General features: G+C 40.8%; 1 protein-coding gene across 3 annotated transcripts in view; it reads left to right on the top strand.

Moving 5' to 3' along the window:
- Positions 1–24792, top strand: part of mib2 (MIB E3 ubiquitin protein ligase 2) — a 254519-nt gene that overhangs the window by 188578 nt on the left and 41149 nt on the right. For all 3 annotated transcript variants that reach the window (XM_078557745.1, XM_078557746.1, XM_078557747.1), the window contains exons 5-7: positions 4329–4523; positions 14878–15020; positions 17933–18040. In XM_078557745.1, the coding sequence (XP_078413871.1) occupies positions 4329–4523; positions 14878–15020; positions 17933–18040 (446 nt within the window). The remainder of the gene's footprint in view (positions 1–4328; positions 4524–14877; positions 15021–17932; positions 18041–24792) is intronic.

Raw genomic sequence — 24792 nt, 5'->3', positions numbered from 1 at the left:
AGAAGTGCCGTGTGGATGATCCATCTCGGCCTCCTCCAGCGGTCCCCAGCATCACAGATGCCAGTCTTCAGCCAAATCGATTCATTCCACGTGATATCAAGAAACGGCTGAAGGCACTGGACACTGCAAAGGCCACAGGCCCTAACAGATTCTGGCAATAGTACTGAAGACTTGTGCTCCAGAACTAGCTGCGCCCGTAGCCAGGCTGTTCCAGTGCAGCTACAACATTGATACCTGGCAATGTGGAATATTGCCCAGTTATGTATGTCCAGAAAAAGCAGGACAAATCCAACCCAGTCAATTACTGTCCCATCAGTCTACTCTCAATAGTCACTAAAACGATGAAAGGTATCGTCGACAGTGCTATCAAGCGGACTTACACAGCAGTAACCTGCTCACTGACTCTCAGTTTGGGTTCAGGGCCACTCAGCTCCTGACCTCATTACAGGCTTGGTCCAAACATGGACAGAAGAGCTGAACTCAAGAGATGAGGTGAGAGTGACTGCTCTTGATATCAAGGCTGCATTTGACGGAATGTGGCATCAAGGAGCCCTAGAAAAACTGAAGTCAATGAGAAGCAACATACGAATTAGGAGCAGGAGCAGGAATAGGCCACACAGACCCTCGGGTCTGCCCCACCATTTAATAAGATCATGGCTGATCAGAATGTCACCTCAACCCCACATTCCTGCCTACCCCCAATAACCTTTCACCCCCTTGTTAATCAAGAATCTTTCTAGCTCTGCCTTAAAAATATTCAAAGACTCTGCTTCCACTGCCTTTTGAGGAAGACCTCAACCCTCAAAGAAAAAAAATTCTCCTAATCTCTGTCTTAAATGAATGACCCCATATTTTTAGACAGTGACCCCTAGTTCTAGATTCTCACACGAGGAAACTTCCTGTCCACATCCACCCTTTCAAGATCCCTCAGGATCTTAAAGGTTTCAATTAAGTCACCTCTTACTCTTCTAAACTCCAGCGGATACAAGCCTAACCTGTCCAGCCTTTCCTCATAAGACAACCCGTCCGTTCCTGGTATTAGTCTAGTAAACCTTGTCTGAACTGCTTCTAACACATTTACATCTTTCTTTAAATAAGGAGACCAATACTGTACACAATACTCCAGATGTGGTCTCACCAATGCCCTGTACAACTGAAGCATAACCTCCTGACTTTTGTAATCAATTCCCCTCACAATAAATGATAACATTCTATTAGCTTTCCTCATTACCTGCTGTACCTGCATACTAACCTTTATGATTCATGCACTAGGACACCCAGATCCCTCTGAATCTCAGAGCTCTGCAATCTCTCACCATTTAGATAATAAGCTTCTTTTTTATTCTTCCTGCCAAAATGAACAATTTCACATTTGCCCACATTATACTCCATTTGCCAGATCTTTGCCCACTCACTTAACCTATCTATATCACTTTGTAGCCTCCTTACGTCCTCTTCACAATTTATTTTCCAACCTATCTTTGTGTCATCAGCAAATTTAGCCACCATTCCTTTGGTCCTTTCATCCAAGTAATTTATATAAATTGTAAAGAGTTGAGGCCCCAGCACTGATCCCTGTGGCACACCACTCATTACATCCTGCCAACCAGAAAGAGACCCATTTATGCCAACTCTCTGCTTCCTATTAGCCAGCCAATTTTCTATCCATGCCAATATGTTACCCATGAGCTTTTATTTTCTGCAGTAGCCTTTGGTGTGGCACCTTATCCAGTGCCTTGTGGAAACCTAAGTACAGTACATCCACTGGCTCCCCTTTATCCACAGCACATGTGACTCCTTCAAAGAACTTGAATAAATTGGTTAAACATGATTTCCCTTTTACAAAACCATGTTAACTCTGCCTTATTAAGTCGGGGGGAAAGCTCTCCACTGGTTGGAGTCATACCTAGCACAAAGGAAGATGCTTGTGGTTGTTGGAGGATGACCATCTGCAGGACTTAGCTGCAGGATTTCCTCAGGCTAGGGTCTTGGGTCCCAACATCTTCAGCTGATTTATCAATGACCTTCCCTTCATCATAAGGTCAGAAGTGGGGATTTTGCAGATGATTGCACAATGTTCAGCATCATTTGCGAATCCTCAGATACTGAAGCATTCCGTGTCTATATGCAGCAAGACCTGGACAACCTTCAGGCTTGGGTTGATAAGTGCCAAGTAACATTTGCACTATACAAGTGCCAGGCAATAACCATCTCCAACAAGAGAGAATCTAACCATCTCCCCTTGACAGTCAGTGGCATTACCATCACTGAATCCTCCACTAGCAACATCATTGATCAGAAACTGAACCCAACCAGCCATATAAATACTGTGGCTACAAGAATTTTGCAGCAATAATAACTTACCACCTGACTCCACAAAGCCTGTCCACCATCTACAAGGCTCAAGTCAGGAATATGCAGGTATACTCTCCACTCGCCTGAATGAATGCAGCTCCAACAAGAAACTCGACACCATCCGGGACAAAGCAGTCCGCTTGATTGGCACCCCATCCACCAGCTTCAACATTCACTCCCTCCACCACCGACACACAATAGCAGCAGTGTGTACCATCTACAAGATGCACTGCAGCAACTCACCAAGACTCCTTAGACAACATCTTACAGCCCCATGAGTGACCGTTATCACCTACAAGGACAAGGGCAATAGATGCATGGGAACATTACCATTTTCAGGTTCCCCTCCAACCATCCTGACTTGGAACTATGTCACCATTCCTGCACTGTTGCTGGGTCTAAATCTTGGAACTCCCTTGCTAACAGCACTGTGAGTGTTCCTACACTACCTGGACTGCAGCTCTTCAAGAAGGTGGCTCACCACCACCTTCTCAAGGGCAATTAGTGATGGGCAATAAATGCTAGTCTAGCCAGCGACACCCACATCCCATGAACGAATAAAGAAAATACTCCTGACTTTATTCTGGACTGGATCTTACCAGCAGCATTGGAATAACTGGAGCTTGTTAACACCATTGTTTATTTTTGTCTAACATTTCCAGAAGAACATCATTGGAATTGGTTCCATCCAGCGGTATGACTGATGTATTGGAAAATAAGAATTTCCTGACTTCATTTGAGCTATGGCCTAGATGTGGCCCTGCCAGTTCAAATCATTTCTTTAAGCAATAATTGAAATATCAGTAAGGAAATGGCTGCTCCTATAAAATTCCATGTGATACTAATATCCGCCTAAAGTTCTCTCTGTTATTTTAGTGCAGACATTAACCCATGACTTTCCTAAAGTTGCAGAGGGAGAATTTCATGCTGTGACTTTAGATGCTTGTATGCCAGTATCCCATGGTGCAATTTCAGGACCACTGTCTTCTTGCAAGGGACAGTTTTTGAACTATACTATATTCCGTGGTCACCCACAGAAAGAAGAATAGTATCTTGCAGATCATTTATCATTATCATGGGCTCAGGTGTTGCAGTTGGACCTTATGCTGGTGAAATCCGGCCAGTAGTCACAACATGGGTCTAAATCTCCATGAATATTAAGTGCAAGAAAATTTCAAATAAGCACCTCCTTAGAGGTTTTAAATCTCATCTGCCCATGTTGAATCAGCAACCACCAAACCCCCAGAATAAAGGGTTTTGTTTTGAATGTATTAACAACAGTTCCCCAGTGGAATAGTGTACTCCTCCAAAACCCTTTCAGAATTCTTAGCCTAACTTAAACAGAAGTGATTTGGAACCATTCAGGACATTCAATTGCTCCATTGGACTGGATTGTTATCAAAAGTAGAACTCTGGACATTGTTGGAGAAAAATGTGCAGTTGTTTGATACAAACAATCTGTAGGTTTAATTGGAGTAACAAATTCAGCTTCTATTAGTCCTATTCAAACTGAGCTAGTTATTTTGCAACCATTAGACCATGCAGTCAAGCTGAACTCCACTTTACCTTGAATGGAAATGAAGGCAGAAGTAACTTATATGCTGTGGACAACCTGCTGGATGTTCTTTGAATGTGAGCTACATGGGGACTTTTGATGATAAAATTGCATGCAGATGTACGTCAATAGTGACATTGGGGGGGGTTTGATTCACATCCAAAATGCCCATGGTGTTCACATTACTATATTCTTGTGCTGCTTGGTAGTTATAGTTCTAAAGCACAGGTTTTTGATCTTTTATCGTGTGCTGGATTTTGAAGGTCTTTTATCTCTTAACTTTGGATTTTATTTTGGTACAACTGCAATCTCATATTAACTGCTGCTTTTGACACCATACAGCAAAGAGTTATTAATAGTGAAAGAGGTGAAGGACCTTTAATTATACATTTTTGTAAAAAGTCATTTTGCTTTATAGGTGGGGAAGGCAAAATTGGGAAAGTAGTTGATATTCGTGGCTGGGATACTGAGTCAGGACGAAGTGTTTCAAGTGTCACCTGGTCAAACGGGACAACCAACGTCTACCGAATGGGTCACAAAGGGAAGGTTGATTTAAAGTACGTCACAGATTCTGCAGGAGGCTACTACTACAAAGAGCATTTACCAAAACTAGGTATGTTTGGATTGTTTCAGTAAGGTCAAATCACCAGATATCAGCAAGGTTATACATTTAACAATGGGTCCCTGTAGACCCTTCTTTGATCCCGAGGTCCATACTGTAAAAATTTTTGTTCTCTACAAAAACACTGATCCCGAAACCATATTTGGTCTGTACTTAACTTCATTACTTAAGTACTTTGCATTTTATGATACACAGATTTTAGAAATATATTTACATTTTGACATGAAAGTTTATTACTTTAAGTGAGTGTCGTTGTGTTTGTAACATGTACCTCTTTTGTATTTTGAACTGAATGTTCCCAACATCAGCTAACAGTCCCAGTTTACTGGGCATTTCAATCATGTAGTAATTCATATTCATGCTCCTTACCAGAGGGTTGGAAGATCATCTGAGCATTAATCAGCTTGTGCTGCTCAAATCTACCCTCCAGTGGTTAGTTATTGAACTGCATGGCAGAGTCGCAAAAGCAGGTCGATTATTCTTTTTCAGTTTATGAAATGATCTGGGATTTCGCAAACTATTGTTGCCTTAGATGATTTATTGTTTTTTGAAGGGGAAGACGCTAACTAAGATCAAACCAGTATGATGTCTAGATATCTATTAAATATGCAGCCTTTTCAGTTTAAATTAAGACATCGTGTACTAAAGAATGTCCTGGTTAATAATTGAATAGTGCTGTTCAAAGAAATCTGCTGGCAGAGGATCTTCGTTTTATAGTTTCAGTAAGATTAAAGTGATATTGGCTTGTTTGTTGTGAAGAACAGCTGCCCCAATCCCATTTTCACAAAAATCACTGGTGTCAGTATTTTGCAAGCATGGGAAGAGGTCAGCCAAACACATCTTCATAAAGACATTGCCGCTTTACTGCTGTAATATGTTTTACTTATTTCTAAAACTCCCTTATGTTAAATCATAGACACTTCAGTAGAGAAGGAGGGCATTTGACTTATTTTTTTAATGCCAGCTTCATATTGGAGCTACCTGGTTTAAACCCATTTGCTGCTTTTTCCCTGGGCTCTTTTATTATTTTTCTGTGTTTATTCAGCTCCCTCCCAAATATTATGATTGCTTGAACTTCAATGGCTATTAGAGATGACGCGTTCTGTATTTTGAGACACTCTGTTGTGAGGAATAAAGTTAAAATTCCATTTTTTGCTTCTATTAAAAATCCTAAATTAACACCACTTTGTTAATGAAACAGAGACTAGTGGACTTAATATTTTTCTATTTGTCATTTTAAACGTTCTGTGCTCTGGTGAACAGTGCCCTAGTTTTTCTTCATAACCATCCTGATGAATTGCCCATGGCGGTTAACATCCTTTCAATGAAAGGGGTATCTGAAACTGCAGACAGCACACCAATTGTAGCTTAATCAGTGCTGTGAACAGGTTCATCATTATCTCTTTAGTGCTCAATGTTCAACGTATAAACAACACAATGCCATTTGACCTTGTTATTGCATTTTCTATCTGTAACCTGCTTTTAAAACTGTCTGTATGATTGCATTTAGAGCCTTCTGATTATCTTCTTTGAGAAATGTGCCCTTTAGTCTGTGTTCTATTAATTTACATTTATCTATGTTGAATTGCATTTGCTACATGCCTAACTGGATCCCCTTGGTGCTCTTCCTAAGTGTGTTGTGCTCCTACTTCGATGGTGTCTACAAATGTTGATATTACTTCTAAGCATATCTCTAAATCATTTATGTTTATGGTTTCTGTACAAATTCTTGGGAATGTTACTCGGCAATCCATGAAGCCTCTGTTTTCTATCCTTCAATATACCCAGTAAAAGGGCTATGAAACATGCTATTACTAGCTCAAGGCCCCTTTTCAAAAGTAAACAGCCTTATGTCTTGCAAATAGTTTTAACAGTTAGAGGACAAATGGATATAAATCAATACAGAATAAGCGACTTTTTATGTTGAGTCTATGAGTTCACTACTCGAGTAACTCGAATTGCACACCTGCATATACACTTGTTAGTTGATGTTCACTAACAATAACAGAGAAAGACCAACATAAGAACAAACTGTGATTGTTTATTGCAACAGAAGGCAGTGCACTAAATCCTTGCATGATCCCACAACCACCTCCAGCTCTAGACTTTTGTTAACCAGCAGTCCGCGCTGTATGTTGATTGGTCGGTACTGTCACATGGCTAGTCCACTTGCACTCTCTTAAAGGTGCATGGTACTCCACTTTACTACATCCCTCCCCCTTTACTTAAAAATGTCAGGCAGGGGACCGAGCCTCCTGACAAACTTAATAATGTGAACTATTTAAATTAATAACTATTTACAAATCGAGTCTCTCAGGAAGTTTTCTCTGACGTTTTGAGCGCTGCAGTTCAACAACTTCGGCTGGTTTTTCCGAGACCCCCTTTTTCAGGGGACTGTTGTCCACTAGGTTCCTCAGCGGATGATTTCACCATCTTCCAGGTGCAGTCACGTTCACTCCTGCTGCCTGTCCCCTCCAAGCTGAAACAGATAAAGGACAATAACAAGCACAAAGCACAGAGAGGAAAAAAATGTTGTTCTTTTCAAGGATTGTCAATAATTCCTCTTTTTTTCCTGCATGTCCTTGGTGGCGCTGATCTGTATCTTTAATTTCGCTATTGACTGGACTAGACTCAGGCATGAGCTGAACGTGAGTGAACTCAATAGCTGGGTTTTCCGACAGCTCTTCTGAGAACTCAGGGCCTTCTAGTTTTAAAACTTCGGTGCTTTTACGCAGTTGCTGCTTCAGTTCTTTAAATTCTTTCCTATCCTCATTAATAGTTTCCTGGAGAATCTCATATTGTTGCCCCTTCTCAGCTAATTTGTTCCTTAACTTGGCCAGAGACAGGTTTAACTCTTCCTTTTCTTCTTATCTTTCCAGTGACACAAACTGGGAGCTGATTTGAATTTTGTAGCACGCGAAAGTCCTTTAACAGGTTTTCCTTTTCTTTTCGAAGGATGCTGACTTCAGCTTGAACTCTGTCCCAGTGTAACATTTCTACGGGCTTCTCCCGCTGAGTCTTCACGCAATCGTTTTTCCTGCAGTAACGCTTCTGGTTTCCAATTGGGAACTTAGCGAGCCCTCAAGATTTATCTCTCCCAGCCAGTTCCTTCCGAGGAGACTCGATCCCCTGCCTGACATTACATATAGGGATAATTTTGGAGACTGTTTCTCAAACTGCACCTTGACTTGACATATCCCTTTTGGTCTTATTTTTCTTCACCCATGTATGTTTTCAGTTAGGTGTCCAAAACTTTCAATCTTAAAGGATGGGTTCCTTTATTCAAGTGTCTGAATGTATGATCTCCAATGACGGACATTGACACTCCAGTATCAACTTCCCTCTTACTGGGTTGTCCGTTGACTATAATGACTACTTGGATTGGCTCGGTTCTACCCACTTTCAGATTATATAATGAATAGATGTCTGATTCTATTTCTCCTGGTTCTTCCATGAGACATAGGTCACGATCTCTCCCTTTATCTTTAAAATGCTGTCTCAGCCTATCTCTGCAGTGCTGCCTTATGCGACCATAGCGGTAACAGAAAAACATTCGACTTGTTTGAAATGTCGGTCACCCACTGGATGCATTTCTCTCATTCATTTTGTGGGTTTTCATTGTGGTACTGCTGTTTTTTTACTAATCTGTGCATCAGTTCCCGGCCTTTCTGTGGGGTCCGATGTTTTTGCGCCTTTTGTTTGCAGGTCTGTCCCGCCCTATCAGATGGACGGCGCCATTTTGTGCTTCCGAATTTCTAACAGGTGCTTCCGAATTTCTAACAGCACTCTCCATGGCTGTAGCTAATTCTGATGCCTTATTGAAGTGTAGATTAGCTTTGGCTAGCAAACGCCTTTGAATAGTATCATCTCCAATCCTGCGTTTCAGTTGGTCTCTCAACATATCACTAATGGACGTTCTGAATTCGCAATGTTCAGTTAATGCCCTTAAAACAGCAACATAGTCAGCTAATGTCTCCTCCGGTAGCCTGTTCCTTGATTTGAGCTTGAAGCGCTGCATAGTAACTGAGGGCTTTGTGCAATTTTTACTAACTCGTCGAAAGTCTTCGAGTCGGGGGTGTGAGGTGACGTGAGGCTGCGGATCAGTCCGTACGTTTTGCTCCCACAAGAAGACAAAAGAATCGGCGCCTCCCTCCCCCGCGGTGTCGTTAGTGGTAAAACAAGAACGCTAGGCGTTCGACATACTGAGACCAGTCATCTGCAAAGGGGTCGAATGGATCGACACGCTTAAACTGTGGCATCGTGAACAACTGCAAGGGGACTGTGGTTCTGATGGCTTCCCAGTTAATGACCAATTCAGGTGTTTGGCTCACCGCAGCTTTCTTGTCTGCCATCGATTGATTCATGTTTTGCCTTCTGCAGAGTTTCCCTCTCTCTGGGGTTTCTTATAATTTTCTGTCCGTAGCCATTTTTCTTGCATGTACCTCTTTAAATGTGTTGCTGTTTTAAGAGCAGTCGTTTTTTTCCAACTCTGTCTCTGCAGCTGCCGCTTTCCTGTGCTGCTCTTTTCAGGTTTTGGCGGGATCCCCGTAATCGCGATTCTTCCGGGGGTGGGGGTGGGGGGGGGGTTTTTTCTTTTCTCTTTTTATTAAAATTTAAAACTGTAGCGCTGCTTCCTGCTCTGGTCGCCGTCTATTTCACAACATAAGGACAGATTCTCCTCCTGATGTTTTGCTCACCCATCTTGTGGATTCTTACTCGGTGCTATTTTTTGCTAATTTCATCCTCATCGCCAGTTTTATGTCTTGACTCTATGAGTTCACTAGTGGAGTAAACTTGAATCCCACGCCTTCATATACACTTGTTCATTGATGCTCACTATCAATAACGGAGAGACCGAAATAAGAACAGACTGTGATTGTTTAATGCAACAGAGGGCAGAACACTTAATCCTTCCCAAACCACCTCCAGCTCTTTATTAACCAGCAGCCCACGCTGTGCAGTGATTGGTCAGTGCTGTCACATGGTTAGTCCACTTGCATTCCCTTAAAGGTACAGGGTGCTCCACTTTACCACACAAATGTGTAATTCATTGGAGTACAATGTGTAATTCATTGGAGTACATGGTGAATTTGGGATAAATGAATACTGAGAATATGCGCGTGTATTTTATGTAATGTGATTTTTTTTCGTGGCGGAGGCTGAGGACGATAGCTCCCAGTATGCCCTGGGCTCCAGTCAAGTGCACAGTGCGCCGGGGAATAGGCTGCACGCGCTCAGCTCTGGGTTCCCTTTGGCTGGGGAGAAGACGCGAAAAATGTTGCCCACATGAACGGGTTTGCAGCTCAAAAATCTGACCACGGGGCACTTGGGAACGACATGCAAGAAAAGCCCACGTGACAAGTTTAGTCCGGGTCTGTAGGGGCAGCAGCTCCGTGCAGCTGGGGCTCGGAGAAGCCCAGGAACGGGTTATAGCGAAGTGAAGCTGACTGCCCTTTGAAGCTGGCAGTTGGGGCAGAGAGAATCCCGCGGCGATCATCGGTTGTCTGCTCATTACAGCTGGCTAGCTGGGATCGTGCAGGCGGTTAGATGCCGGGGTGCAGCCAACCCAGTGGGACGCAGTTTCAGATGAGCCAATGGAGAGGCTGGGAGATGAGCAGACGTTGGAACTTGAGTTGGAATCCGGTTGCCCGACAACTCATTGCAGGCAAGAAGCAAAGGGGCTTCCAGGCTGAGCTGGAGGTGTTGTTGAGGGCAATCGGAGGATATATCTTCAAATCTTTTTTGTTTAAAACTGCAAAATCTTGTGGCTTTATTCTCTTAGTAAATGCCTAGGATTTGAAATTCTGTCTACTTTTAAGTGAAAAGTTACTGGTCCTTAATGGGATTATAATAGTCTGAACTCTCATGCACGCAGATAAAGTAGATTTGATTAATCATGAGAAAGATACAGATGTGAATGACAAAAGGGCATTTGGCCCAAAGAGCCCACGTCATATACAATTTACCATATCACAGACACGAACCAACTCACTCATTTCTTTAAGCGAAATTCCATGGAGGTTAAGCTCTGTGAAATCTCTCTCTCTCACCTGTCAAAGGAACAAATCTCCCTGACTTCAATCTTGAAGCCAAACTGTTCAACTGGGGTCTGATTGTTGCCCACAGCCAGCAGAAATAAAAACTACAAATCAAAAGACAAAATGTTGTCCCTGGGTGATGCTGTAAAATGGATGATATCAGTTCAGGCAGCTGTTGTCCATCTTCCCTGATCTTTACTTCCACTGACTTCTATCCCAAATCTCCACTCAACAAACAACTCGATGACAGCAAGGAGTGAAAGGCAGCCAAAGTAATTGTTCCAGCTGAGCACCACCCTACTGGAAGTACAATTTGCAAAATGATGGAAATACCTTCTATACTTTGGGGAAACAGCAGAACTCTGAAATTCCTCAGCTTTAATAACGTACAAACTAAACAACCTGCACAGGGAACGCTGATTTCTGCTTTGGCCCCAGTTCTGCTAGGTCCACACCTCTTTCTGCTCTCCATCAAATATCCCCCTGGCAGTGGACATGAGTGCTCCAACTTCTGTGGCAATGTTATTGCAAGAAGTAGGGATGGTGGAATTACATCAGCCGCCCTACCTCCTGGCAGCTACACCTGAAATGTCTGACAAACTGGCATGCGGTTCATGCCAGATCTAAATGCTGGTGGAGGGCAGGCCTGGCTGTTATATAAATGTGAGCTTGTCTGAGGCAACCGACCACAGAGCTGTCAGTTTGAATTCCAGGACTTTCAACCCTTTTTTGGGCTTAAGAGCGCAGAACATTGCTGTGCGGTACGAAAGCAAAACTGCTATTCTGACCCCAGTCCCAGTTTAAAGCACATTGCAGGTTAGTTCTGCAGCATTATGCAACTCAAATATCTAAAATTTCCTTGTGTTTGCTTATGCAGCCTATTTAAAATATATACAATTGTATACTGTACGCATCAGTAAGTGAAAAACAACCAAACTGTTATTACTGTGTTTCAAATTAACAATCGGTGATTTAAGGATTTGAAAAAAAAAAAATGAGCCTCAAAGTCCTCTTCTGGCCCTTTGTGTGAATAATTTGGAGCTCAAAGATTTGTTTCAGAATATTTTTTTTGAAAGCTGGCCTCTCTAATGTTGGCATTTAATCAACAATGATCACAGAACTTGGCTATTCTACTGAAACCTAAATTGCAGCAAAAATGTTCAGTTGTTTTGTGCCACGTGTTAAAGGTTCTTTCAAGTGAAAACCAGGACAGCTTTAAATTCTGGATATTGTGGAAATATGTTGCAAATAACTTCAGAGTATGTTTTTTATTGCATGCTGAATATGTGTTCTACCACAGTCAGCTGTAGGAAAGGAGCATAAGCAGCCCAGGAATTTCTAAAAACAGAACAGAAATGGAGTTCTAAGTCAAAGGACGCAATAGCAGTTTTAATTTTTTTTCACTTACATAGTAATCTACTTTGACCAGTTGACTACTAGGGAAACAAATTTCAACCTACAGCTTTTCTGTACATACAGCACTTCAAAAACATTCCGGAAGATTTACAGTAAAAGCAGCAATAATGAACCCAGTGACAGGCTGGATGATTGCAAATGATGATTTTTTATTCTTTGGTTGCAAAACAATACTCCTGAAAGTATGCTATTGCTGTTTAGTAGCGCCTTTTAATTTTTTTGTCTTTTAGCACCAAACTATTTCTGCTTTTGAGGTTGGACTCAGTGACGGCACTCTCACCTCTGAACTGGAAAGTTGTTGGTTTAAGCCTCACTCCAGAGACTTGAGCACATAACCTAACTGATATTTGCTGCAGTACTGAGGGAACTAAACCCAGGCCCTGTCTGTCCTCTCGGGTGGACATGATGATCCAATAGCACTACGTGAGGAAGGCAGGGAGTTGTCCCAGTGTTTTGGACAATAATTATTCCCTCAACCAACTACAGCAAAAATTGATTATCTGGTCATTTGTCTTATTGTTGTTTGTGGGATCTCGCTGTGCATCAGTTGGCTGCCACATTTGCCTACCTCTTTAAAATTCATTTGCGGGATGTGGGTATTGCTGGCTAGGCCAGCATTTATTGCCCATCCCTAATTGCCCTCGAGAAGGTGGTGGTGAGCTGCTTTCCTGAATCGCTGCAATCCCTGTGGTGTAGGTACACCCACAGTGCTGTTAGGGATGGAGTTCCAGGATTTTGACCCAGTGACAGTGAAAGAACAGCGATATATTTCCAAGTCAGGATGATGAGTGACTTGGAGGGGAACTTCAAGGGTGATGTTCCCATGTATCTGCTGCCCTTGTCCTTCTAGGTGTTAGTGGGTTTGGAAGGTGCTGCCTAAGAATTCTTGGTGAGTTTTTGCAATGCATCTTGTAGACTGCTGCCGCTGTGCGTTGGTGGTGGAGGGAGTGAATGTTTGTGGAAAGGGGAGCCTATCAAATGGGCTGCTTTGTTCTGGATGGCGTCAAGCTTCTTCAGTAGTTTTGAAGTTGCATTCATCCAGGCAAGAGGAGAGTATTCCATCACACTGCTGGCTTGTGCCTTGTAAATGGTGGACAGGCTTTGGGAAGTCTGGAGATGAGTTACATGCCGCAGGATTCCTAGCCTCTGACCTGCTCTTGGAGCCACAGTATTTATATGGCGAATCCACTTCAGTTTCTGGTCAATGGTAAATGCCAGGATGTTGATAGTGTGGGATTCAGCGATGGTAATGCCATTGAATTTCAAGGGGTGATGGTTAGATTCTCTCTTGTTGGAGATGGTCATTGCCTGGCACTTGTGTGGTGTGAATGTTACTTACCACTTGTTAGCCCAAGCCTGGATATTGTCCAGGTCTTGCTGCATTTGGCTATGGACTGCTTCAGTATCTGAGGAGTCGCGAATGATGTTGAACATTGTGCAATCATCAGTGAACATTCCCACTTCTGACCTTATGATGGAAGCAGGATCATTGATGAAGCAGCTGAAGATAGTTGAGCCTAGGACACTATCCTGAGGAACTCCTGTAGTGATATCTTGGAACTGAGATGACTGACCTCACAATCATGATGACAATCACAACCATCTTCCTTTGTGTTGGGTATGACTTCAACCTGCAGAGAGTTTTCCCACCGATTCCCATTGACTCCAGCTTTTCTTGGGCTCCTTGATGCCACATTCGGTCAAATGCTGCATTGATGTTAAGGGCAGTCACTCCCACCTCACCTCACCTCGGGAGTTCAACTCTTTTGTCCGTGTTTAAACCAATGCTGTAATGAGGTCAGAAGCTGAGTGATCCTGGCGGAACTCAAACTGAGCGTCAGTGAATGGGCGATTGCTAAGCAAGTGCCGCTTGATAGCACTGTTGATGATCCCTTCCATCACTTTACTGATGATGGAAAATAGACTGATGGGGCGGTAATTGGCCGGGTTGGATTTGTCCTGTTTTTTGTGTACAGGACACAGCTGAGCAATTTTCCACATTGCTGGGTAGACGCCTGTGTTGTAGCTGTACTTGAACAGCTTGACATTCCCTATATTCAAAAGTAATTATTTTGTCATTTAAAAGTAAGTCCTCAGATCGGGTAAGATGCTACAAGATGCTTTCATTGCAACTCTCTGACCATTGTGTGTGGTTGCTCTGAGCTCATGTGGCCAGAGCATCATCAATACATAAAATGCTGCAAATAATCAGCCAGTCTGGCAGCATCTGTGGTGAGAAAGACAGAGTTAACGTTTCAGGTCTCTGACTTTTCATCATTCTTGATTCTAGTTCTGCTAGACCTGCTGAGTATTTCCAGCATCTGCAATATTTTGCTTTTATGTTAGTGGTCCAGTTGGAGCATCTCTATTTTAGTCTGAATTCTGCTCCATCAACAGTTGAGGCTTTTTTTCAGCTAATATAGTTTTACACCTTGAAGGAGCTAGGATTGAACAAGTGAGTAATAACAAGATATATCTATAGAGAAATTATGGACCACTTCTGACACCTCAGTCTTAATAGCAAAATACTGCAGATGCTGGAAATCTGAAATAAAAAAAGCAATTGCAGAAAATACTCAGCAGATCTAACAGCATCTGCGAAGGAAGAAACAGAGTTAATGCTTTGAGTTGAGTTACTCTTCTTTGCAACGCAGTTAACTCTGTTTCTCTCTCCACAGATGCTGCCAGACCTGCTGAGATCTTCCAGCATCTGCAGTTTCCTGTTTTTATCTTATATAATCTTTAAAAATTGTCTTGTTGAGGAGCACTTACAATTCAGCATTTATACTCCAGCACCTGTAAGGTTATTCTTTGTTTTAATGTCAAAATGTTGCCGCGCTTCTCAAAATGTTTGTGAGTTTTTCAGGCTGAGGTTTCCATTCTCCTTTCAGGTGAACACGTTGAGCTCCCCAGGCAGGAAAGTGCTGACGGCCACACGTTCCAGCATAATGACAAAGTGAAATGCCTCCTGGAGATAGATATTCTACGGCAGATGCAGGAAGGACATGGAGGATGGAATCCTAAAATGGCGGAGGTAACCCTCAATGTTGGCAGCATCTCTGAAAGATTCCATTCTTCTTGGGCTGGCAACTTTTCAAATTTTTCTGCTTTGACGCTAAAGTAAACTAGAGCCATAGAAAAGTTACGGCGCAGAAAGAGGCCATTCAGCCCATCGTGGCTGTGCCGGGCAGAAAAAGAAACTAGCCGCTCATTTTAATCCCACTTTCCAGCAGCTGGTCCGTAGCCTTGCAGGTTACAGCGCTTCAGATGCAGATGCACCTTTTTAAATGAGTTGAGCGTTTCAGCCTCAACCACCGATTTAGGCAGCAAATTCCAGACACCCACCACCTTCTGCGTGAAGAAGCTTTTCCTCATGTTCTCTCTAATCCTTCTACCAATCACCTTAAATCTATGGCCCCTGGTAATTGACCCCTCAGCTAGGGGAAACAGGTCTTTCCTGTCTACCCTATCTAGGTCACTCATAATTTTGTACACCTCAATTAAGTCACCCCTCAGCCGCCTCTGTTCTAAGGAAAACAACCCTATCCTATCAAATCTCTCCTCATAGCTGCAATTTTCAAGCCCTGGCAGCATTTTTGTAAACCACCTCTGCGCTCTCTCCAGAGCAGTTATGTCCTTCCTGTGATGCGGTGACCAACTCTAATATACATTCCAAAAATAAAACCATTGTGGCTTCAGGAATTGCTTCATTGCTGTAATAGTAACCATGAACTATGAAGGTAAACTTCTAAACCCCATTTTAATTGAAAGTTTACAAGAAACATTTCAACTCTGCTTGTCCTCTTTTCCTTCCTTCCCCATTTATTCTTTTCAAGTTGACCAGCCCCACCTGATCATCTATCACTTTAAAACACTACTTTGGATCCTTTCTTTCATTTAAAAGATGGAATTATTTTTTTTAAAATAAAACTAAAGATTTTTAAATTCCTGTTCATACTGGATTCTCTCCCCCACCATCTTTCTTTCTCTTTTTCTCATTTTTTAATATTTTACTTTCACCTTGTTACAAATTAATATAACCCTTTCACTTGAATTAATTCTTGAGACACGGGCATTGCTGGCAAGGCTGGTATATTTTGTTTTCACTTTATTACAAATTAATCATTTTTTAATTCTCAGGATACGGTTGCCACTGGCAAGGTTGGTCTTGCAAGTTGCCCTTAAATTTTTCAATTGTATGGTGTAGGTACTCTCACAGCGCTGTTAGGTAGTTGCAGGAACTTGACCCTTTTTCAATTAAAGAACAACAATATATGCCCAAGTTAGGATGGTGTTTGACTTGGAGGGGAACTTGCAGGTGATGTGCACTACTTACCCTTGTCCTTTTAAGTGGTGGAGGATGCAGATTTGGGATGTGCTTCTGAAGAAGCCTTGGCAAGTTGCTGCAGTGCATTCTGTAGATAGTACACACTGTAGCCACAGAATGCCAATAGTGGAGGGAGTGAATGTTTAAGATAGTAAAATTTGTACTGATCAAGCAGATTGCTTTTCCCTGGATGGTATTAAGGCTGTTGAACAGTTTTGTAGCTGCGTCTATCCAGGCAAGAGTATTCCATCAGCCGCCTGACTTGTCCCTTGTAGGTGGTGGAGAAGTTCTGGGGAAGTAGGTCAGCCATTTACTGGAGAAAACCTTTGAGGTTGCAGATTATGGGGTATACAATCCCTCTGTTGATGGTCCCCAACCCCCCACCATGGTGATCTGTCACCTGTTTTTATGTTTTGCTTTCACAGAGCATTGAGCCTTGTTCTGCTATTAACACATTCTGCTGTCGTACTTTCATGCCGCTATCAGCACTTTCTTTAGTCTTTAACACTACCATTAACACTCTCTTTGTCCTGTGTCCATGACATCTTTATCAATCTCTCTTGAGCTCCCACCGATCTCTGACCTATTTTGTTCCACCTGCTCCACCCCCTCTTAAACAGTATAAAATCCATCACATTTCTACTTCTCTTTAGCTCTGAAAAAGGGTCATATGGACTCAAAACATTAACTCTGTTTCTCTCTCCAGACCTGCTGAGTTTTTCCATCATTTTCCAACATCCACAGTGTTTTGCTTTTATCCACAGAGCATTAGGCTGGGCCTCTGGATTACTATCGAGTGACAGTGCCGCTATGCCAACATCTCCCCCTTTAAGGCCCCTCTTAAAACTGACCTCTTTAAACATGTTTTTGGGAGCCACTGCTCAAATCTCCTCCGTCTCGGCATCCGTTTTTGTCTGATGATGCCTTGGATGTTTTTCAGTTTATGGCGCTGCATAAATGCGAGTTTTTGTTGTTACTAGTCTACAGTTACCTTTACTAGTTTAAGCTTTTAACAAGTTTCATTGAAATAATGTTGTAGATTTATATGTCCATACTATTTACAACTTGTATACCTCTGTCAGGTCCCCTACTTTCAAAGTGATAGGCCAAGTTTCACCAGTCTTCCCTCATACCTGGTTGTACCTCTTCTTTGAACTTGGGTGTGATTTGTGTCTTTGTGATAAAAAGTACACAAGGTTCCCAAGGTGTTATCTGACTGTTGCCATCATCTGAAAAAAAGTAGCAACTGAAAATTTGGCAAAATTTGAAAAGACTCTGAATTAAAATCCACGAGAGAAAGTTTTAGAGGAAGAGAAGCAAAGGAAAAGTCTGAAGCCAATCAAAGAAATATTGTGGTCAAGTTCAAAGTTTCCCAGACTTGAGGTGAAAGGCTTAAAGTGACTATTAAACATTGCAATAATAAGGTTGATCAGAACTCTTTATAAACAAACCATACACTCTTACCACCACCTTCATGTCCGTTTTTCTGAGTGCAAAATAATCCCTTCCAATTACCTGGTGTGGAATGAGACGGCAATTTTTCTGCTTATTAGGATTTCAGTATGGCAGAGGTCACTCTTTTGCTGTTGAATTAATCCCCTCCACTTTTTTTTGTACAGTATGTTGGACGGACTGGTACTGTGCACAGAATAACAGACCGCGGAGATGTGAGAGTTCAGTACAGCAATAACATTCGATGGACCTTCCACTCTGGAGCTCTTACAAAGGTACAGCCAATAGTAGAGCCTGCTTTCTTATGTGGTAAACCTTCTGTATCCGTGAAATATGTGTCACATTTAACCACAATAAGACAACATAAATAATTCAGTATTCCAAACAGATGCTCTTCCTATGTCTGTTTCTTAATCAGCCTTAATTTGAGAGTACTATATCATAGGAGTTTTGATTTAATCTGGATGTGAGCTCTCCAATTCAGGGGCTCTGAATTATTGTATTACTGATCTTACCTGGCATTATAAACTCTGTGCATTATCTGTTTCAAAACACTGTGGAAGGAGAAGGATGGTAATGTAATATAAGCAGGAAACAGGTAGTCAGTGTCCCAAATAAAAACGGAAAGTGCTTGAAAAAAGTGCGAAACAGAATTAATGTTTCAGAACCGATGACAAGTCATCAACCTGAAACGTTAACTTTGTTTCTCTCTCCACAGCTGCTGCCTGACCTGCTGAGTATTTCCACCATTTTCTGTGTTGATTTCAGATTTCCAGCATCGGCAGTATTTTTCTTTTGCATTGTTATAGTCGGTGTCCCATTTTGTTATATATCAGCAAAAAAAAAAACAGGCAGAGACTGAAAAGGTTTGCTTTTTATCATTGTCAAACCAATTCAGCTTCGCTGTACACTGGTATTAACAAGGGGAAACACATCAAATGGATCCTATCAGCTTGCATTACCCATGTACATCCATTCTACTGTTAACTTAAAGGGACTGTGCCCATGGAGGAACACTGCAACTGAGAATATTTTAAAAACAAAGGGGACTATATTTGTTATCACTCATTTTCAGGTGCATAGCTGATCGTAAGCTTCCTTATTGTGTCTAACTAGTGGACCTATTGGCCCTCTGGCTCGATTGGAATAGTTAGGTTAGGTTACTGGATCTTGCTGCACCTCTAGAGAAAGTCATCCCTATGGCCCAAACTTATCGGGTGGTTCCTGGAAGTGTCACATCAAGATAAGTATAGTACTTGTATTTTTGATGGCAGCATCCAGTGGATCCCCCCTCTAAGGGTGACTGGTTAGACTGCTTGTAGACCAGTTATTACTGAGAGTGTCCGTTCCACTCCAGATGGAACATACCATGTCGGGGGTTCAGTAATGTGTGCCTTGCCATTATTTCGTGTCAAAATGAGGTTAGCACTCAGTTCATGCAGCCGCCTAATAAAGGACCTGGGCAATTGATCCACGTGCAATTAGATGTTGCTTTCTACTGCTACATTTGTTATTGGTGTGCTTGTTTTACAGGCAAGCACAATGTTGTTGAATTTCTACCCGTATTGTTCACAGCAAGAAAACAACATCAAAGCAGCAATCAGGGTTAAAGTCTTGATACCCATTGGGACTTGGCGATTACGCCTAACTTAAAGTTGTTTTTCTGCTTCGAGATTTATATAGCTAAGCAGCTTCCCATGTCTCTAATCATGGTGCAAATCAAGACTTCCTTTAAAACCTGTCCTGAGGCAACTGCTAGGCAGAATTCTAACCCGCGGCTTGGCCGAGAATGGCAATTTCCCATCGCGCAACCTAAAATGTCAGGTGTGTTGCTCATGAATGGGAATCCAGTCATCTTCTGAAAGAGTTATTGGCCCATTTGAATTACATATTTTGTTTATAACTTGTAGAGCAATGAAAAGTATTAGTTTGTATTAAAAAGCACGAAATAAAAATGAATAGTTGCTTATAGCCTCATTAACTTGTAATTAAAATGATACTTGTTAGTTGAAAAAAAAACTGTTTTCCAAGTAATACTGCTAAATAGAAATGCAAATAGCTTAAACATACTGAGGCAAGAAAATCTTTTGACATTTGATTCCAGTTTAGTTCAGATACTTTCAGTTATGCAGAGTTTAATAGCCCAGAATAGATGAAGGATTTATGAGGGATAAAAAAAATTAATCCATTCATCGATAAAACCAGGAACTGAGGTGCCAGCTTTCAAAAGACAGTCATTAATATATGTCACCAGTCAAAGCCAGAGGGAAGAACATAGAGCATTTATCTCAATCAGTAATTGTCTAGCATGCTCAGGTGTGAGAGGTGTGTAGTCATAGTCTCAAAAACCCTCAAGGCTATTCATTTGCTAGGACATGTACACTAACTTGTACTGGAACACTGTGGGCCAAGGAATGTTAATTGTACAGTGTTATACTGCGATCACTCAAGGGCACCTGGAAGTTAACATTTAGCTATTAAACATATATTTAACATAAACATTTGTTGAAGGATGTTTGGCATGCAGTTTTGTTTATACCGATTTTTCAAAAGTTGTTGGACTTGTATGTCGAACTGTGAATTATTTGAATTAATTGTTATTAATCTAATTATTTGAACTCAGTACAGTTAAAACCAATTAACCCAGGTTTAATCTGCTCTTGTAGTTTGCCTACAATTATGAGGTGGCTATCATTTATAAAGGGTTCTTCCTCCTATCATGTACCATTAAATGCCCTGTGTACATTGCCACTGTACAAGGGAAGATTTGCTAGAAGGGAATTGGGAGTGGTTAAACTTTTACAGTTTGTATATGTGACGACATTGTGTAGACTCAAATTTGAAATGTTTCCATTTACACAGCTGAAAGCCCATAGCTCTGTATTAAAAGAAAAGGCAAATCAATTTATCATCAGTGCATCATTTAGTAAAAACATCAAGATGAGCAAGCACAAGCAGCCTTTTAGTTTAGATCTGTTAGTTTTGAATTTCTCAACTCAGCCCATGTGTTGGGCAAATTCTTAACAATGAATCATTGATAACATTTTCCTTCCAGTACATTTATTCATTTATAATGTATACTAGTTGATCTCTCTTGGAATTAAACATGGTCAAATTCTGATGTCTTTGTGTTACACTTTCCCTGTGTGTTTCTCCTCTTCTTCGGTGCCTCACCTCTGCTGTTTATTTCCCCTTAACTCATTTTGCTTCTCTCTGTCTTTTATTTGGTTTAGTAAAGGTTGTGGGTGTGTCATTCCTTGTGTGATCGGAAAAGGGGTCACCCATGGCGACAAACTGCATTTTGGGTGGGGTGTGTAGAAAATACATCCTTAATTGGCTGTTCTTGTACTTGGGAAAACATACTTTCTGCTTAGTACATTGCGGCTAAGAACTGTACTCATGGCAGTTATTGCTACATGATGGGATGAAGAACCTTATAAATGATAGTTATCTCATAAGTGCAGGCAAACTACAGGAGCAGATTAAACCTGGGTTAATTTGTTTCAACTGTACTGGTTGCAAATATATTTGAACATGATCAGTGGACTTCTAAACCAGTTTGAATACAAGTCCAACAACTTTTGAAAAACCAGTATAAACAAACATCCTTCAATGAATATACATGTTTAATAGGTGCTAAATATTAATTTCCTGGTGCCCGTGAACAATCACAATATAACATTGTACAAGTAACATTCCTTTGCCCACTGTGTTACAGTGCAAGTTGGTGTCCATGCCCTAGCAAATGAATAACCTAAAGGTTTTTTGGGACAGTGACTGCACACATTACAATTGAGCATACTAGACAATTATTGATTGACATAAATGCTGTTCTGTTCTGTTTAAATTGTTATACTTTTCACAGAGGCTGGCTCTAACATTATGAACTTTGTATGGAGGCAGTTGTCAAAAATGCCATCAGGAATTAGGTCTGAAGTCTAGATGAACATGATTGATTGAGGTTTAATAGCATAACTAATCGTTTTACTATTCCCAGCCTTTGGGGAAACCAGGTGTTCAAAATCATGAGGGGGTCTAGACAGAATTGATAGAGAGCAACTGCTCCCCATTGAAGGGAGGGTTTAACACAAGAAGACTCCGATATAAGGTAAATGACAAAAGGACCAATGACAACATGAGGAAAATCTTTTTTATGCAGCAGGTGGTTAGGATCTTGAATGCAATTCCTGAGAGTGTGGTGGAGGCAGATTCAGTTGTGGCTTTCAAAAGGAAATTGGATGAGCATCTGAAGGGCTGAATGGTGCCTCCTGTGTTATAACCGTGCTCTGATCCTATATAAATGTAAGTCTTCTCGTATATCTACAGAATGACATGAAGTGATATCTTCTAGAATTCCCAGATTGTCAATAACTATAGTGGAGAGGTAGTGTTTTGAAGCAAAAGCTTTACTGATGTTAGCTTTATGCTGCCTTACTTCTATTTTAAATTGAGTTTACAAAATCAAAAATGCACTTCACAAAGAGAATCTAAAGTCTAGTGTAAAACATTTTAGTTACAAATACATGAGGTGACAAATGGTGCAAAGCACACTTGAACCACAGATCAAGCCTGCTACAAAACATGTCTTAGTTTTTCTGAAAAAAAATTAAATGGAAAAGATGTATGCTGCAGTAAGTACTGGATCCAAATTTCTCCCAAATAAATAGAGAATATTTTATTAATTACCCAAATGCTCCCTTGAAACGTGCATTTCCAGAGTGTGAGTGTTTTGAACATATTTTATTTCTGGGTTCTTTATTCCAGGGAAGACCACATGCATTCTCCTGATTTGTACTCTTGAATATCAGCATTTACAGCTACAGTCTCACTGACCTATCTGGGTCATTCCAAGAACTTACTGTACTCAAAAATAGAGACGGAAAATATGGTGCAGTTCTGATTTAAGACTTTCAATGTCAGCAATTTGTAATTTAAAAATAATATTGAAAGTCAGCTCAACCTGCTTTATGAAAACTAGACTTAACTAGAAATGAACAACTTAATCTATTATTAATATTTACAATAACCAGACATCTGACTTGAGTCAAAGTATGTTAGTACTTCATAGATGCCCGTTAAGTAGCTTATTAATAAAAAGTAAAACAAATTATCTTCCAAGTGCTATGACTATTGAAACATACTTGATAAATCATCAGACATCAAAGAGGATTAGCACTGGTGTAATTGGTGAGTTTCCCTAATTAAGGTTGTTGTATTTTCTCAAGTTGTTTTAGTGATATTGTATAGATTTGTATATATTCATTTATCCTCAAAATTGGTATTAGACTTTAGAGTATCCTTACCTAATGCACCTTAAATGTCAGAGAAATATAAAGTAAATGACTATTCATCATGTAATTCATTGGAATGTTCTCTCATTTCTGCTCAATTTGAATAGTGTGTGTGAAGACTGATAAGTGTGTTGCAATTAACTATTCACTAAGCCTTGCCTAAGAGATGTAAATGAATTGAGCCACTTATCTTGTAACACTGGCTTGCAGTTTTGACTCTTCAAACCAGTCATTACTCATTTAATGACAGAAACAGTTCTGTTATAGGACAATAGACTAATAATTCCCCTATTGAGATCTAACCAGCTTATCCACTCTTTGCAAAGAGAAGTACAGCAGTTCCTGTGCCAGATATATGCTTTTAATCAAATCTTTGTTAAATTTTATTACATAACTGTGGGAGGTTTCAACATACCACTTTCACTGGTCTGATAAATTACTACAAGATATTGCAGCAAATTTCAATATTGCTTTATAGGTCATGGCGTCTTGAACTCCATTTCAATTTTCAGTCTCTGGAAATTCAAATTATGACTTGTGCACAGTTGTGATTTTCTGGCAATCTAAATTAATTTGACTATGGAAATAGGTATTTCCCCAGTAACCAGTTTTGCAATGCTATAGTAACAACAGATGTAAAGATATATTAACAGTTCTTTTATTTGAATATTTAATACATGATTCAAAATATAATTTCTGTGGCTCAACCCAAGAGTTAGTTGTAGAGACGTTAGTTTTTGTCGCAATATTAATGAACAGCTTTAACAATGCTGCCTAGATTATTTTTAAGTGGTTTTGAAAATACTGGGCAGAATTTTGCAGTAAGTGGCAAACAAAAGGCACCAGTCTCACCTTTGCTCCTAGACTTTCTGTGGATTTTTTCACAAAGTCCTGTCAACCAACTATTGAAGAAGTGCAGTGCCCTTGACTTAAGACAGAAAAAAAAGTTTTAAATTATTTAAAGGCATTTAAAAATCTCCAGCAATAATTAAATTCTGAAAGAATAAGGCTCCACATTTGTTAAAGTTAATTTTCAGTCCCAGAGAAGCTGTTCGGCAGTAATTAAGATTCTTCATGCTGCTAAAATGATACTTGCACTGTGATCGATGAGCCTTAACTGTTTCTGGTGAGGTTAGTGCGTGTATCAGGTAAGTACAGCGACTTCACGGTACTCCATGTCTTTCAGTGGTGAGTCTCTTGATAAGGTACTATTATGCAGCTGATGGAGGAGGGCATCTTGGACAACAATTTTCTGGTTTTCACATTTAACTGTGCATGTACGATTGCTTTCTAATTTACATGTTCGGAATGGTGAGTGCTGTTCTTACCGTAAATCCAGCCCAACATTATTACAAAACTTTTGATTGACAAAATAACTCTGGGATAAAATGACTTTGGTTTGAAGTCATTCATTTATGTTAGAATTACTTTGCACAACTTTAATACGTCCCATAGGATTTCTACCTTGGAAGAAACTTCTAAAATAGTACAAGTGATTAGGAAGGCAATGGAAAGTTGCCATTTATTACAAGGGGAATGGAATAAAAAGTAGGGAAGTTATATTGCAGCTATACAGGGCCTTGGTAAGACCCCATCTGGAGTACTGTGTACAGTTTTGGTCTCTTCATTTACAAAAAAGATATGGGGCTGAATTTTGCCCTTGATAGGTGGGCCTGACCGATTGGGCGGGCGAGCAGCCGATCGCCGCCGCCGAAACGGGCCCCGCCGCCATTTTA

This window comes from Cetorhinus maximus, chromosome 15, assembly GCF_964194155.1.
Source record: "Cetorhinus maximus chromosome 15, sCetMax3.hap1.1, whole genome shotgun sequence".
In the NCBI taxonomy this organism is placed as follows: domain Eukaryota; kingdom Metazoa; phylum Chordata; class Chondrichthyes; order Lamniformes; family Cetorhinidae; genus Cetorhinus; species Cetorhinus maximus.
Note: the sequence above shows the minus strand (reverse complement) of the source record. Positions and strands in the feature narration are given on the sequence as shown.